Source organism: Dendrobates tinctorius, unplaced genomic scaffold (assembly GCF_039654945.1).
Source record: "Dendrobates tinctorius isolate UK_male_01 unplaced genomic scaffold, ASM3965494v1 ptg000033l, whole genome shotgun sequence".
NCBI classification, from domain to species: domain Eukaryota; kingdom Metazoa; phylum Chordata; class Amphibia; order Anura; family Dendrobatidae; genus Dendrobates; species Dendrobates tinctorius.
In genome coordinates, this window is record NW_027361701.1 from 12,800,685 (window position 1) to 12,816,187 (window position 15,503).

General features: G+C 42.7%; 1 protein-coding gene across 4 annotated transcripts in view; it reads right to left on the reverse strand.

Moving 5' to 3' along the window:
• The window catches only part of EP300 (E1A binding protein p300), a 311,109-nt gene that overhangs the window by 21,580 nt on the left and 274,026 nt on the right, over window positions 1–15,503 (reverse strand). For all 4 annotated transcript variants that reach the window (XM_073572990.1, XM_073572993.1, XM_073572991.1 and 1 more), the window contains exons 25-27: window positions 5,013–5,159; window positions 2,509–2,622; window positions 2,267–2,432 (exon numbers count right to left, since the gene is read on the reverse strand). In XM_073572990.1, coding sequence (XP_073429091.1) covers window positions 2,267–2,432; window positions 2,509–2,622; window positions 5,013–5,159 — 427 coding nt within the window. The remainder of the gene's footprint in view (window positions 1–2,266; window positions 2,433–2,508; window positions 2,623–5,012; window positions 5,160–15,503) is intronic.

Genomic DNA, 15,503 nt, shown 5'->3' on the forward strand with positions numbered 1-15,503 from the left:
CAGCTGACATGTGCCCGCAATAGGCCTGAGCGGAATCATGATCCGCTTGTGGCTAATAACTAGTTAAATGCCACTGTCAAAATTTTGCGTTTCCATGCGGTCGCAGCACACATCAAATCGCCACATGCGGAAGAATCCGCATACAATGCATGTTCCTGCGTACCCAATGTTAAAGATAGGTACGCAGGGAAACGTAGGACGCATACAGAAGTAGGCGGAGCTTCAGGGAGGAAGTAACCCGCCATCTGCAGCCCTCCTGAACGCAAATGTGAACCTAGCCTTACATCTCATATATAATTGATGTAATGAGAACATAGCCTTGCGGCCCCCTTATTTATACATTTAACACATTCGTTTGTCGTGAACTTTATTATATTCCTTCTGTGTATTGTGCCCCACAATTTTACATATTTTAACTGTATGTAGTCATTTTGTCTATGAATATCCATTTATATCAAACAAGATTAATTTTCTTCTATTTGGGTGTGTTTTTCTTTGTGATGTGATATGGTTAAAATATCACTTATACTGATGTCCTAGTTACATGAGGATTGTGGTCTTCTAGCGGACAAGTAGTTATTGGTATAGAGATTCTGGATAAACAGGAGTACAGTACAGACCAATCGTTTGTACACACCTTCTCATTCAAAGAGTTTTCTTTATTTTCATGACTATGAAAATTGTAGAGTCACTCTGAAGGCATCAAAACTATGAATTAACACATGTGGAATTATATAATTAACAAAAAAGTGTGAAACAACTGAAAATATAGGTCATATATTCTAGGTTCTTCAAAGTAGCCACCTTTTGCTTTGATTACTGCTTTGCACACTCTTGGCGAGCTTCAACAAGAGGTAGTCACCGGAAATGGTTTTCACTTCACAGGTGTGCCCTGTCAGGTTTAATATGTGGGATTTCTTGCCTTATAAATGGGGTTGGGACCATCAGTTGTGTTGTGCAGAAGTCTGGTGGATACACAGCTGATAGTCCTACTGAATAGACTGTTAGAATTTGTATTATGGCAAGATAAAAGCAGCTAAGAAAAACGAGTGGCCATCATTACTTTAAGAAATAAAGGTCAGTCAGTCTGAAAAATTGGGAAAACTTAAGTGTCCCCAAGTGCAGTGGCAAAAACCATCAAGCGCTACAAAGAAACTGGCTCACATGAGGACCGCCCCAGGAAAGGAAGACCAAGAGTCACCTCTGCTGCGGAGGATAAGTTCATCCGAGTCACCAGCCTCAGAAATAGCAGGTTAGCAGCAGCTCAGATTAGAGACCAGGTCAATGCCACACAGAGTTCTAGCAGCAGACCCATCTCTACAACAACTGTTTAAGAGGAGACTTTGTGCAGCAGGCCTTCATGGTAAAATAGCTGCTAGGAAACCACTAAGGACAGGCAACAAGCATAAGAGACTTGTTTGGGCTAAAGAACACAAGGAATGGACATCAGACCAGTGGAAATCTGTGCTTTGGTCTGAGGAGTCCAAATTTGAGATCTTTGGTTCCAATCACTGTGTCTTTGTGCGATGCAGAAAAGGTGAACGGATGGACTCTACATGCCTAGTTCACACCGTGAAGCATGGAGGAGGAGGAGGTGTAATGGTGTGGGGGTGCTTTGCTGGTGACACTGTTGGGCATTTATTCAAAATTGAAGGCATACTGAACCAGCATGGCTACCACAGCATCTTGTAGCGGCATGCTATTCCATCCGGTTTGCGTTTAGTTGGACCATCATTTATTTTTCAACAGGACAATGACCCCAAACACACCTCCAGGCTGTGTAAGGGCTATTTGACCAAGAAGGAGAGTGATGGGGTGCTACGCAAGATGACCAGACCTCCACAGTCACCAGACCTGAACCCAATCGAGATGGTTTGGGGTGAGCTTGACCACAGAGTGAAGGCAAAAGGGCCAACAAGTGCTAAGCATCTCTGGGAACTCCTTCAAAACTGTTGGAAGACCCTTTCCGGTGACTACCTCTTGAAGCTCATCAAGAGAATGCCAAGAGTGTGCAAAGCAGTAATCAAAACAAAAGGTGGCTACTTTGAAGAACCTAGACTATAAGACATATATTTTCAGTTGTTTCACACTTTTTTGCTAATTATATAATTCCACATGTGTTAATTCATAGTTTTGATGCCTTCGGAGTGAATCTACAATTTTCATAGTCATGAAAATAAAGAAAACTCTTTGAATGAGGTGTGTCCAAACTTTTGGTCTGTACTGTAAGTCTACAATACACTTTTTCCCAACAAGCTATACAGACCTTATAGTCATGAATAATGCGCTCTGACACAGACTTGTCCAACATTTTCTTGTACCACTCTTGCAGGCGCTTGGGTTTTGGTATCTTTTGGTCCATGGGGTGACAGTGAAAGATGTAGTCATCTCCTTCACTGGGAGGACAGGCCCATATATGCCCTGTTGTATAACTGGCAAAAAAACATTAAATCATTCATGGAGAAATAATTATACCAGGCAGTAAGGTTTAAGTGCTGTGAAACCTACCCAAGTTTCTTAACATACTCCAAGTATCCAATTAAAATTTCATGGTAGACAGCAGTTCTCAAAGACTTTGGCCGAAAAAAGTGAACACTATCAAGATAGGAAATGTATACTCTCCTAAAAGACAAAATTAGCAACAAAGCAGCTTTACAAAATGATACCAATTTGATATATTCATGCAGTCATATTATTTGGCATCTGATGGTGATGTCTCAGTTGATAAGGATAAAAAGTGGCTTTAGAGCTAGGTTCATACCACTTGTAAAGTACTCTACAAAGAGCACTACGTTGGGGATTTTGTCGGAATCCCTGAAAATCTTTAATTCGACAGAAACCCCGATGGAGCCATTATTGTCAATGGTCTGCCAGATCATGTCTGGAAAAGATGAATACTGTCATTAAGTGTCCACTGCGATTGTTAGCTTAGTTTCAGTGAATGGCTTAGCTAGATTTCCACTGGAATACAGTATTCAGACGAAAAGCCCAATGTAGTGTTTGGTACAGCACACTGTGTATAAGAATATAGCCTAATGCGGTCTACTAAATACATTTAATCTACCTTACCAATAGATCGCACCTTGTACTTCGTTCAGTCACGTGACCACTTACGTCACGCAGGTCCTGCTGGCTCCGGAGACACCGCAGGACTTTACTGCAAGTTATCTATACTTGTGAACTGTAGGAGAAGAGGCTAGAGGAGCACTTGTCACCGGCCGGGACAGCACTCTTGAACTCCTTTTTCATTACTGCTGCAAGCATCTGCCTTGTGGGAATATCCACCAACGACCCTGTACTGGGAACTGAAAGATGCCTGCACCAAGTGGATAAGAGGTAAATCCCACCACTATCGGGCTACCTATGTATCCACGTTTGACTATGACTATATATAATTTTGAATTCTTTTGTATACATTTTTAACTCCAACCTTTATGTAAGTGACCATAATGCATTGCTTGCCACTGGCACTATGTATGGCAATTTTGAACTTGTTCTACCATAGTTCTAATATTTATTATTCAATTTTATTTCCAGGGAAGGTATTCATAGGGCAAATACTTATCCATACAATTCTGGCGTTTATTCATCTTTTTTCAGCTTTCATCATGTACAGTGTCAGACTGGAGAGCCCAGGGCCCACCAGTGACATTTATTATAGGGTCTTACTGTTCAGCTATATGCAATATTACTTGACCAGTCTTCACAAAATTTGTGTATTTTTTCTATATACTCAGACTGAGTAGTTTGTTAAATATATAGCAAGATGCTGCTATATGTTGCATTAAGTGTACTGTGCCAAACACTACTCAGTTAGTGGGGCACACTTTGAAATTCACCTGTTCCCCCGTAGGTCAAAGCCTGACAATGCAGGATATATTAGAAAAAGTATAACAGCTTTAGGATCCTCCATACATCCACGTGCATAAACATAAGGAAAATCAACCATGTCAATCAATGCAGAAAGCTGGCAATTAACTTCAGAAGCCAACTCTAAATACAAAAGCCATGTCAGCCATTTCTTTTCTCCATCCTACTTCCCAGTCTTCTTTGTGCTGGTCATAACTAGGAGTAGAATGAGCACTTGCTCAATAGAATGCAAAAAGAATTAAAAGGTGTATTCACACCTCAGAAATGTATGGCATATCCACATGCTATAAACCCATTCTGCAAGCTGAGATTGCAACCTCCAAGTGAAGACTGAACAAGGAGACAAAGCTTGATCAGCTTTTCTTCACTTCAGGAACATCGACCATCAGTGGCCACCTCGGCTTGCAGAATGAAAGACTCGAATCTACTAGGCAATTATGAAATAACCACATGAGACGGGAAAAATTACACTTTTCTTGCTAAAATCATAAAGTACATTAAGAAGTACAGAAACATTATTAAAGTCAATTAAAATATTACACCTGAAATGTGAAAAACACACTATTACCCTGCAGATATGGAGTTTATAGCACTCATACGCCACACTGGAGGCCTGGCTGATGAGAGGAAATTAATTTTCACCCTACTGGTAGCCTCCAGCTCTGTCACTCACTGCTCAGTGACTGAGCCCCGTCACTGACTGACAGCTGACTCTGTACTGATGCACTGCCGAGGCGGATGTCAGTCAGTGCTGCTGACGTGGTCACAGCCGCTACTCACTATATACCGAGTGGTGACAGAGCTGGAGGCTACCAGGAGGATTAAAGTTCATTTCCTCTCATCAGCCTGGCCTCCAGTGCAGCGGTGGAATAATGCTACTTGAAGATTAACCGCATATTTATATGTTAATGTTTTTTTCACATGACAGTTCCCTTTAAGTTTTGTTCTATGTACATATTTCTTAATCTGGAAAGGTTTCGGGACAAGATACAGATGTATAAATGATTCTAGTATTTATTTTCTTTAATTTTATTTTATTTGCATTAATCTTCTGACCTTGATGCCTCCTTTAACAGGCGCAAATTCATGTTGATAGTAATTTTAAAACACCTTTCAGCTAAGAATCAGCTAAGTGTACCTACCTCTGGTTAGGTTGTGGACAGTCAGAGCCATACTCTTGTACATGCATACCAAAGAAACACATCTCAACACCATCTACTTCTTCAAAGGCAAATAAGGCTTTCGTTCTATATGGAAAGGATTCCGCCATTTCTCCGTTATCTACAAACCTGAAACCAGTATAATTTGTTGAATGTAAAGTCTTTTGTGTCACATCTATTTTTACAACACTTTTAAATACCAGATTAGTAATGTAAACACCGGTAAGACTGAACATTTAGGCTGTGTGCACACGCTGCGGATTAGGTGCGGATTCATCCGTGCGGATTTTGTAAAATCCGCAGGTGAAACCGCAGGTCAAAAGACCTGCGGTTTTACCTGCGGATTGCTCTGCGGTTTTTCATCTCCTCAATGGAGGAGATGGCAAACCGCAGCAGAATCCGCAGAAAGAATTGACATGTCAATTCTTTCTGCGGATTGAAAACCGCAGATAATCCGCGCGGAAAATTCCGCACCGTCTGCACTGCGGTTTTTGATTCCCATAGGGAATCATTGTACTGTACACCGCAGCAGAAACTGCTGCGGGTCCGCAGCGGCCAAAACCGCTGCGGAACCGCAGCAAAATCCGCAGCGTGTGCACACAGCCTAAAGAAGTCAACTACTCATACCCCTCGCTTGGCCCCTATGAAATAATAAAGCTTATACTCACTTCCCCCTCCTGGCACGGTTACCACGGTGTCGGTACTCGCTCTCGAGCGGTGCTGTCACACCACCGTTTAATCACTGTCCCCGCCTCCTGTTAAATTGACCAGGAAGAGGAAGTCCGAGATCAGCTACAGCCGGACTTCCTCTTTATGTTCGATTTGTCCAAAGGCAGGAACAATGACGCCAGAGCCGATTGGGTGCCAGTGTCATATGTTTCACAACACTGCAAGGGAGCCCCGGGACCGCGAGTGCCGACACCACAGGAATGGCGCTGGAATAAAAGTGTATAGGTTTTATTTTATGGGGGTCAAGCATTTTGATCAAGAAGGGAGTTGTCCTAGTAGTGGAATACCCACTTTAAAACAACCCTCATTATGTATGTCTCCATCCGGCTGCCGAAACAACTTCGACCTTTAGAGTAATAATAGATTTCACAGTATTTCTGAAGGCATCCAATGCTATTTTGTACCAAGACAATACAAGGAGATCCGTTAAGTTCTGCAAGTTGACAAGTAGATTCTGAATTTACTTTTTTTTTTTTTCTTCTTTATTTCAGCACACCCCTCAGATGACCCACCGGATTTCAATCTGGGGAATTGAGAGGACAAGTCAACACAACTTGAGCTCTTTGTCTTATCTGCTCCAGTAGAAATTTGTAGTGTGGCAGAGCACATTAGCCACTGAAAGAAGCCTCTGGCATTTGGGAATACCTACTTATTAAGGTGTACTTGTATGCAATAGTATTTATGTAGTTGGGAGGAGAGGGATGGATTTCATAAGGTACAAGGAACTGCATAGTACTTTATGGGGTCAGGAATTTGCACACATAGGATCGTATAATGGGGGATAGATTAAAATCTTTAGCTGGAATATAAGAGGATTGTCAGATGGAACACGAAGAATGGCGAATATGAAATATGTTAGGAAGAAGGGACCAGATGTGATATGCCTTCAGGAGACACATCTACTTGGGGAGAAGGTGGAGGTGTTGAGGAGGAAGTGGATTGGGAGGTGTAGTTAAATATGTATAGGTATGGATGTATGACCAGCAGTAAATTAACATCTGTCCTTAGACTGCAGCTCTCCACACAGGTCATGACTTGTGTTACCTGATAAGGCAGTCTCCTGTCTCCAATCTCACCAGGGGGCTTTACTGAGAACCACAAAGTGCAAACATTTCACACCTTCCAGCTCTTTTGAAGAGAGATGCCAATTACAGCCTGACACTATCTATGAGAAAGGTTACACAAAGAGTTTCAGAGAAAAATAAAAGTATTCATTGGTAAAATAGCCATGGTCCAGTCACAAACCAGGAATTAGAATATTAACATGAGAGGATGGTCTAGCAGTCTAATCTTTGGGCTAAGTCTACAAATTAGGCCTACACACAAAGAAAGATGTTCACAAGTGGGGGCAGCCTGGAAAGCTGAAGTGAGCCATTCCATATTTCTACCTCCCTGAGGGACAGAATAACAGACTGCAAAGTTCGATATTTCTGCAAGTTTTCTCCTTTTATCACTGTTTTTGCATATTTGTAGGTCACTTTTTATTTCCATTTTTACATCCTTTTTATTGTAAGCACTGCACCTTTTTTATTAAAGCTTAAAACTTTTGGCTCAGGAATTGGTGTAGGAAGGAGGGGTTTGGGTTCCTGCAGAACTGGGCCGACTTCTCAGTTGGCTACAGGCTCTATGCTAGGGACGGGTTGCACCTCAATGGGGAGGGTGCAGCTGTGCTGGGGGAGAAAATGGCTAGAAGGTTGGAGGAGTGTTTAAACTAGGGACGGGGGGGGAGGGTATTCCTTTTATAGGAGGGGAAGACAGTGCAGCTAGAGACCTGGGCACAAATAATGAAATTGGGGGTGGGGGTGGCATGGGGGGTGGGGTTAGAACAGTTAATAATTTAAGAAGAATAGAGGTACAGAGAGATACATAAAGTGCATGTATACTAATGCCAGAAGCCTCGCCAACAAGATGGAGGAATTGGAGTTAATGTTGTTGGAGCATAATTATGACATGGTGGGGATATCTGAGACATGGCTGGACGAGAGCCATGGCTGGGCTGTTAATGTACAGGGCTATAGTCTGTTCAGAAATGACCGTACTAATAAACGAGGGGGAGGCGTGTGTTTATATGTACAATCATCCTTAAAACCCATCCTTCATGATAATATACACTCACTGGCCACTTTATTAGGTACACCTGTCCAACTGTGTGTTAAAGACTTAATTTCTAATCAGCCAATCACATGGCGGCAACTCAGTGCATTTAGGCATGTAGACATGGTCAAGACAATCTCCTGCAGTTCAAACCGAGCATCAGTATGGGGAAGAAAGGTGATTTGAGTGCCTTTGAACGTGGCATGATTGTTGGTGCCAGAAGGGCTGGTCTGAGAATTTCAGAAACTGCTGATCTACTGGGATTTTCACGCACAACCATCTCTAGGGTTTACAGAGAATGGTCCGAAAAAGAAAAAAAATCCAGTGAGCGGCAGTTCTGTGGCCGGAAATGCCTTGTTGATGCCAGAGGTCAGAGGAGAATGGGCATACTGGTTCGAGCTGATAGAAAGGCAACAGTGACTCAAATTGCCACCCGTTACAACCAAGGTAGGCAGAAGAGCATCTCTGAACGCACAGTGCGTCGAACTTTGAGGCAGATGGGCTACAGCAGCAGAAGACCACACTGGGTACCACTCCTCTCAGCTAAGAACAGGAAACTGAGGCTACAATTTGCACAAGCTCATCGAAATTGGACAGTAGAAGATTGGAAAAACGTTGCCTGGTCTGATGAGTCTCGATTTCTGCTGCGACATTCGGATGGTAGGGTCAGAATTTGGCGTAAACAACATGAAAGCATGGATCCATCCTGCCTTGTATCAACGGTTCAGGCTGGTGGTGGTGGTGTCATGGTGTGGGGAATTTTTTCTTGGCACTCTTTGGGCCCCTTGGTACCAATTGAGCATCGTTGCAACGCCACAGCCTACCTGAGTATTGTTGCTGACCATGTCCATCCCTTTATGACCACAATGTACCCAACATCTGATGGCTACTTTCAGCAGGATAATGCGCCATGTCATAAAGCTCGAATCATCTCAGATTGGTTTCTTGAATATGACAATGAGTTCACTGTACTCAAATGGCCTCCTCAGTCACCAGATCTCAATCCAATAGAGCATCTTTGGGATGTGGTGGAACGGGAGATTCGCATCAGGGATGTGCAGCCGACAAATCTGCGCCAACTGTGTGATGCCATCATGTCAATATGGTCCAAAATCTCTGAGGAATGCTTCCAGCACCTTGTTGAATCTCTGCCACGAAGAATTGAGGCAGTTCTGAAGGCAAAAGGGGGTCCAACCCGTTACTAGCATGGTGTACCTAATAAAGTGGCCAGTGAGTGTATATGAATCTAATGAAAATGTAGAGTCCCTGTGGGTAGAGATAAGGGGAGGGGGGAAAAATAATAAATTACTGATAGGGGTTTGTTATAAGTCTCCAAAAATAATGGAAGCAACAGAGAATATCCTTATAAAGCAAATAGATGAAGCTGCGACTCAAGGAGAAGTCATTATTATGGGGGACTTCAACTACCCTGAAATACATTGGGGAACCGAAACCTGCAGTTCCAGCAAAGGTGATAGGTTTTTGACAACTATGAGAGACAATTACCTTTCACAACTGGTTCAGGACCCAACAAGAGGGGGGGCACTGCTAGACCTAATATTAACCAACAGGCCAGACCGCATATCAAATGTAAGGGTTGGGGGTCACTTGGGTAATAGTGATCACAAATTAATAAGTTTTCATGTATCCTTTAATAAGATGTGTAGTAGAGGGGTTACAAGGACACTAAACTTCAGGAAAGCAAATTTCCAACGGATGAGAGATGATCTTGGTGCAATTAACTGGGACGATATCCTGAGACATAAAAATACACAAAGAAAATGGGAGACGTTTATTAGCATACTGAATAGGACCTGTGCACAATATATACCGTATGGGAATAAACATGCTAGAAATAGGAGGAAACCACTATGGCTAAATAGAGCTGTAAGGGGTGCAATAAGATAAAAATAAAGCATTTAAAGAATTAAAGCAAGTAGGTAGTGATGAGGCATGAACTAAATACAGAAGATTAAATAAATTCTGTAAAAAGCAAATCAAAACAGCAAAGAGTGAGACAGAGAGACTCATTGCCAGAGAAAGTAAAAATAATCCCAAAATATTCTTTAACTGCATAAATAGTAAGAAGCTAAAAAATGATAATGTTGGCCCCCTTAAAAATAGTCTGGGTGAAATGGTGGAGGATGAGGAAAAAGCTAATATGCTAAATGACTTTTTTTCGACAGTGTTTACACAAGAAAATCCCATGACGGATAACATGATCAGGGATAAAAATTGTCCATTAAATGTCACCTGCTTAACCCAGCAGGAAGTACGGCGGCGTCTAAAAATCACTAAAATTGACAAATCCCCGGGCCCGGATGGGATACACCCCTGAGTACTGCAGGAATTAAGCACAGTCATAGATAGACCATTATTTTTAATCTTTAAAGATTCCATAATAACAGGGTCTGTACCACAGGAATGGCGTATAGCAAATGTGGTGCCAATATTCAAAAAGGGGACAAAAACTGAACTTGGAAATTATAGGCCAGTGAGTTTAACTTCAACGGTGGGTAAAATCCTGGAGGGTTTTCTAAGAGATACTATACTGGAGTATCTGGAGAAGAATAAACTTATGACCCAATATCAACATGGGTTTACAAGGGACCGTTCCTGTCAGACTAATCTGATAAGCTTTTATGCAGAGGTAAGTTCCAGACTGGACCAAGGGAATGCAGTGGACGTGGTGTACATAGACTTTTCAAAAGCTTTTGATACGGTGCCACACAAAAGGTTGATACATAAAATGAGAACAATGGGGATAGGGGAAAATATGTGTAGGTGGGTTAAGAGCTGGCTCAGGGATAGGAAACAAAGGGTGTTAATGGAGCACACTCGGACTGGGTCACAGTTAGCAGTGGGGTACCACAGGGGTCGGTTTTGGGCCCGCTTCTTTTTAACATATTTATTAATGACCTTGTAAGGGGCATAGAGAGTAGAATTTCAATATTTGCAGATGACACTAAACTCTGCAGGGTAATCAATACAGAGGACGACAATTTTATATTACAGGAGGATTTATGCAAAATAGAAGCTTGGGCTGATAAATGGCAAATGAGCTTTAATGGGGATAAATGTAAGGTCATGCACTTGGGTAGAACGAACAAGATGTATAATTATGTGCTTAATTGTAAAACACTGGGCAAAACAGTCACTGAAAAAGACCTGGGTGTATGGGTGGACGACAAACTCACATTTAGTGGCCAGTGTCAGGCAGCTGCTGCAAAGGCAAATAAAATAATGGGATGCATTAAAAGAGGCATAGATGCTCATGAGGAGAACATAATTTTACCTCTATATAAGTCACTAGTGCGACCACACTTAGAATACTGTGTACAGTTCTGGTCTCCGGTGTATAAGAAAGACATAGCTGAACTGGAGCGGGTGCAGAGAAGAGCGACCAAGGTTATTAGGGAACTGGGGGGTCTGCAATACCAAGACAGGTTATTACACTTGGGGTTATTTAGTTTGGAGAATCGAAGGCTTAGGGGTGATCTTATTACAATGTATAAATATATGCGGGGACAATACCAAGACCTTTCTAATGATCTTTTTACTCTTAGACCTGTGACGGGGACAAGGGGGCATCCTCTACGTCTGGAGGAAAGAAGGTTTAAGCATAATCACAGACGCGGATTCTTTACTGTACGAGCAGTGAGACTATGGAACTCTCTGCCATATGATGTTGTAATGAGTGATTCCCTACTAAAATTTAAGAGGGGACTGGATGCCTTTCTTGAAAAGTATAATATTACAGGGTATATACACTAGTTTCCTTAGTGTTGCGTTGATCCAGGGAGCTAGTCTGATTGCCGTATGTGGAGTCGGGAAGGAATTTTTTTCCCCAATGTGAAGCTTACTGTTTGCCACATGGGTTTTTTTTTGCCTTCCTCTGGATCAACATGTTAGGGCAAGTTAGGATAGGATATGGGTTGAACTAGATGGACTTAAAGTCTCCCTTCAACCTTAATAACTATGTTACTTTAAGAAGTTTATCCTTGTATGCTCTAAAGAATCCATAGCTTTATGATGTGTTTTCCTGGTGATTGGCAATATTGGTAATATTTCTGGGACTCATCGCCCGTGTGTTCGGTGAGTGATGGCAGCATGTATGAGCGTGGTGGGATTTATGCTCCCACTACAGCATAGAACAGAGGTTGAATGCTGTACTGAGTGAAAGGAGATAGGGTTGCGCCTGCAAGGGTTAATCTAAGTCACGCGCTGAGAAGCGGGTATGTGACAAAGGTGGCATATACGAATATATCCTCCCTTGTAATTTGTAACAAACTGGTGGCAGCGGTAGGATATACGAATATATCCACCCTTGTAATTCGAGGACAGGAGGGCATATCATTCCACGTATTCTTCATATGCTAGGGGGGTTTCTTTATTGGTAGGAGCATCTACGCCCTTCAAAGAAATGGAAAGTCATGTTGATATGAAGGCCAATATATTTTTGTAATTTGTCAAGTCTATGGGCAATCACTATGTATAGTAGCCACGTACATACCACCCCCGTACTTGGGGGGGGGGAATGTTCAGGAGGTACTAGAATTATTTAAGCAGGGGATTACCACTACTGTTTATTGGTGATTTCAATAATGTTTTAGAGTGGTGGGATAGACACAATCAGGGAATAGGCAAAAGGTATCAGGAAACTGACATCATTTGGGAACTATATGAAAGTGCTTGGGATGGTGGACCTGTGGAGAGTGAGGAATGAGAATGAAGTGTGTTACTCTTGCTATTCTGCAACTTATGGGTCCCTCCCACGAATAGATATGGGGATGGGTAATGATCTAATGACACAAATGCTCTGCGAAATTGAGTACCTCCCGAGGGTGATCTTAGACCACAAGCCCCTAGAGCTGTTTATCAAACGGACAGGGGTAGGTTTGACAAGGGGGGAGATTCTTTGGAAGCTGCACCAGTTATGCCTTGAATATATTAACATGAACACCATTAAGAGGGAAATGGAAGAGTATTGGCAGTTTAATGAGGGTAGCGCTGATAACTGGGTAGTGTGGGATGCTATGAAGGCATTTCTGAGGGGCCTCTTGTTTTGGGAAATCTCTAGATGCAAGTCTAAAGCTAGGTTGGAGGATCGGGAAGTCAGAGATTCTGGAGAGGGCAGAAATGGATATGATAGCAAACCCATCAGTGGAAAATCAGAGGAGGCTTAGGTGAGCTCAGGAAGAGGTTAATAAGGAATATATGAAGAAAGCAGAGAGAAGGAGAGACTTCCAGAAGACTCAATTTTATGATGAAGTGGAAAGAGTGGGACATTTGTTATCAGTTGTGACAGCAGCACAGAGGGAATAGTCTTATGTATATAAATTAAGGACTGATAAAGGAACTGAGGTAGGGGGACACAAGATATTTTGGGTGAGTTCAGATGGTTCTATAAGCAGCTGTATTCGTCTGGGTCAGGGGCCTCACCGTGGATACAGAAGGGTTTCTTGGGGCGGTGGGACTTCCTAGTATTAAAGAGAGTGACAGGAGGAGATTGGAAGAGCCCATAACAAAGGAAGAGATATTATGCCTATGGCGAATAATAAGGCCCCAGTGGCGGACGGTCTTCCGGGTGAGATCTATAAGCATTTAGTAGAGATAGTAGCACAAACTGAAGGTACTCTTGGAGGAGGCGCTGAAGGATGGTGAACTACCATTGTCCATGAGAGGCGCGGTGGTGGTGGTCATCCCTAAGGAGGGTAAGGACGCGGAGCTGGCAGAGTCCTATAGGCCCATTTCGTTGCCGATGGCGGATGTTAACATTTTAGCTAAGATTCTGGCCGGCCGTCTGGCGAGTGTGGCTCAGGATCTTGTCCACCCTGACCAGTCTGGGTTTATGCCGAATAAGTCAACAGCGATAAATTTGCGTAGACTCTTTCTGAACTTGTAGCTGCCGTCAGACAACATGGGTTGTAGGGTTGTGGTGTCGCCTGACGCGCGTAAAGCGTTCAATAGCGTTGAATGGTATTATCTTTGGAGGGTGCTGAGATGTTTTGGATTTGGGCCGACTTTTATATTGTGGGTGCGGCTGCTGTACACATCCCCGACTGCTAAGGTTAGAGTTAAAGGGCAAACGTCTAGAAATTTCACTCTTCGTAAGGGGACCAGGCAGGGGTGTCCGCTGTATCAGCTGCTTTTTGGCGTTGGCAGTGGAGCCCCTGACGCAGACAATTAGGAAAGCGGCCTCAGTTAGAGGGTTTAGATATGGACTAAGGAAAAAATAGCCTTGCATGCGGATGATGTGCTACTATTTTTTGGAGGACCATGGAGACTCGTTGTTGGGAGCAATGAATATTTTTAAAGACATTTGGGACAATATCAGGCCTAGAAATTAATTGGGAGAAATCCAATTATTTTAGCATGTAGTGATGACCTACTGATATCAGGGGAGGGTAGTAGGCTGGCAGTTATGCAACAGTTCAAATACTTGGGCATTCAGGTGTCACTTCCGCTCTAAAGTTATATGGACTTTAACCTGTCTCCATTGCTGGGTAAGTTTAGGATTAAAGTAGGGGCATGGTGCAAATTACATCTTAGGGAAGAATACATTTGATCAAGATGATTCTGATGCCCCAGTTGTTATACGCGTTGCACAATACCCCCATATGGTTTCCCACTAGATGACCCCATAAAACTGTCCCACTAGCTAACCCCTTTAGTGTACCCCATAAAAATAAAAAAGCAAAAAACAATGCTTTATCGTCAATTCCATCGACCAAAAAGTGCAATAACACGTGATCAAAAAGACGTCTTTTAGCGTATGACAGCTGCCAAACACAAAAACCTGCTATAAAAAAGGTAAGTCACCCCCTTAGTTAGGGAAAGATAATAAAAAATTAAAAAAAGGTATTTATTTCCATTTTCCCGTTAGTGTTAGGGTTGGAGTTAGAATTGGGGGGTTTCCACTGTTTAGGCACATCAGAGGCTCTCCAAGCGCAACATGGCGTCTGATCTCAATTCCAGCCAATTCTGCGTTGAAAAAGTCAAACGGTGCTCCTTCCAAGCTATGCCATGCGCCCAAACAGTGGTTTACCCCCACATATGGGGTATCAGCCTACTCAGGACAAATTGCAAAACAACTTTTGGAGTACAATTTCTCCTGTTACCCTTGGGAAAATAAAAAATTGGGGGCAAAAACCATTCCATTAAAGTCTGCACTCCAAAACGTCACTACTTCCCTTCCGAGCCCCAACGTGCGCCCAAACAGTGGTTTACCCCCACAAATGGGGTATCAGCGTACTCAGGACAAATTGCAAAACAACTTTTGGGGTCCAATTTCTCCTGTTACCCTTGGGAAAATAAAAAAATTGGGGACTAAAAGATCATGTTTGTGGAAAAAATATGATTTTTTTATTTTCACGCCTGGGCGTTATAAACTTCTGTGAAGCCCTTGGGGGTTTAAAGTGCTCACCACACATCTAGATATGTTTCTTGGGGGGTCTAGTTTCCAAAATGGTGACATTGGTGGGGGGTTTCCACTGTTTAGGCACATCAGGGGCTTTCCAAACGCGAGATGACGTCCGATCTCAATTCCAGCCAAAAAAGTCAAATTGCGCTGCTTCTCTTCAGAGCTCTGCCATACGCCCAAACAGTCGTTTACCACCACATATGGGGTATCCGCGTACTCAGGACAAA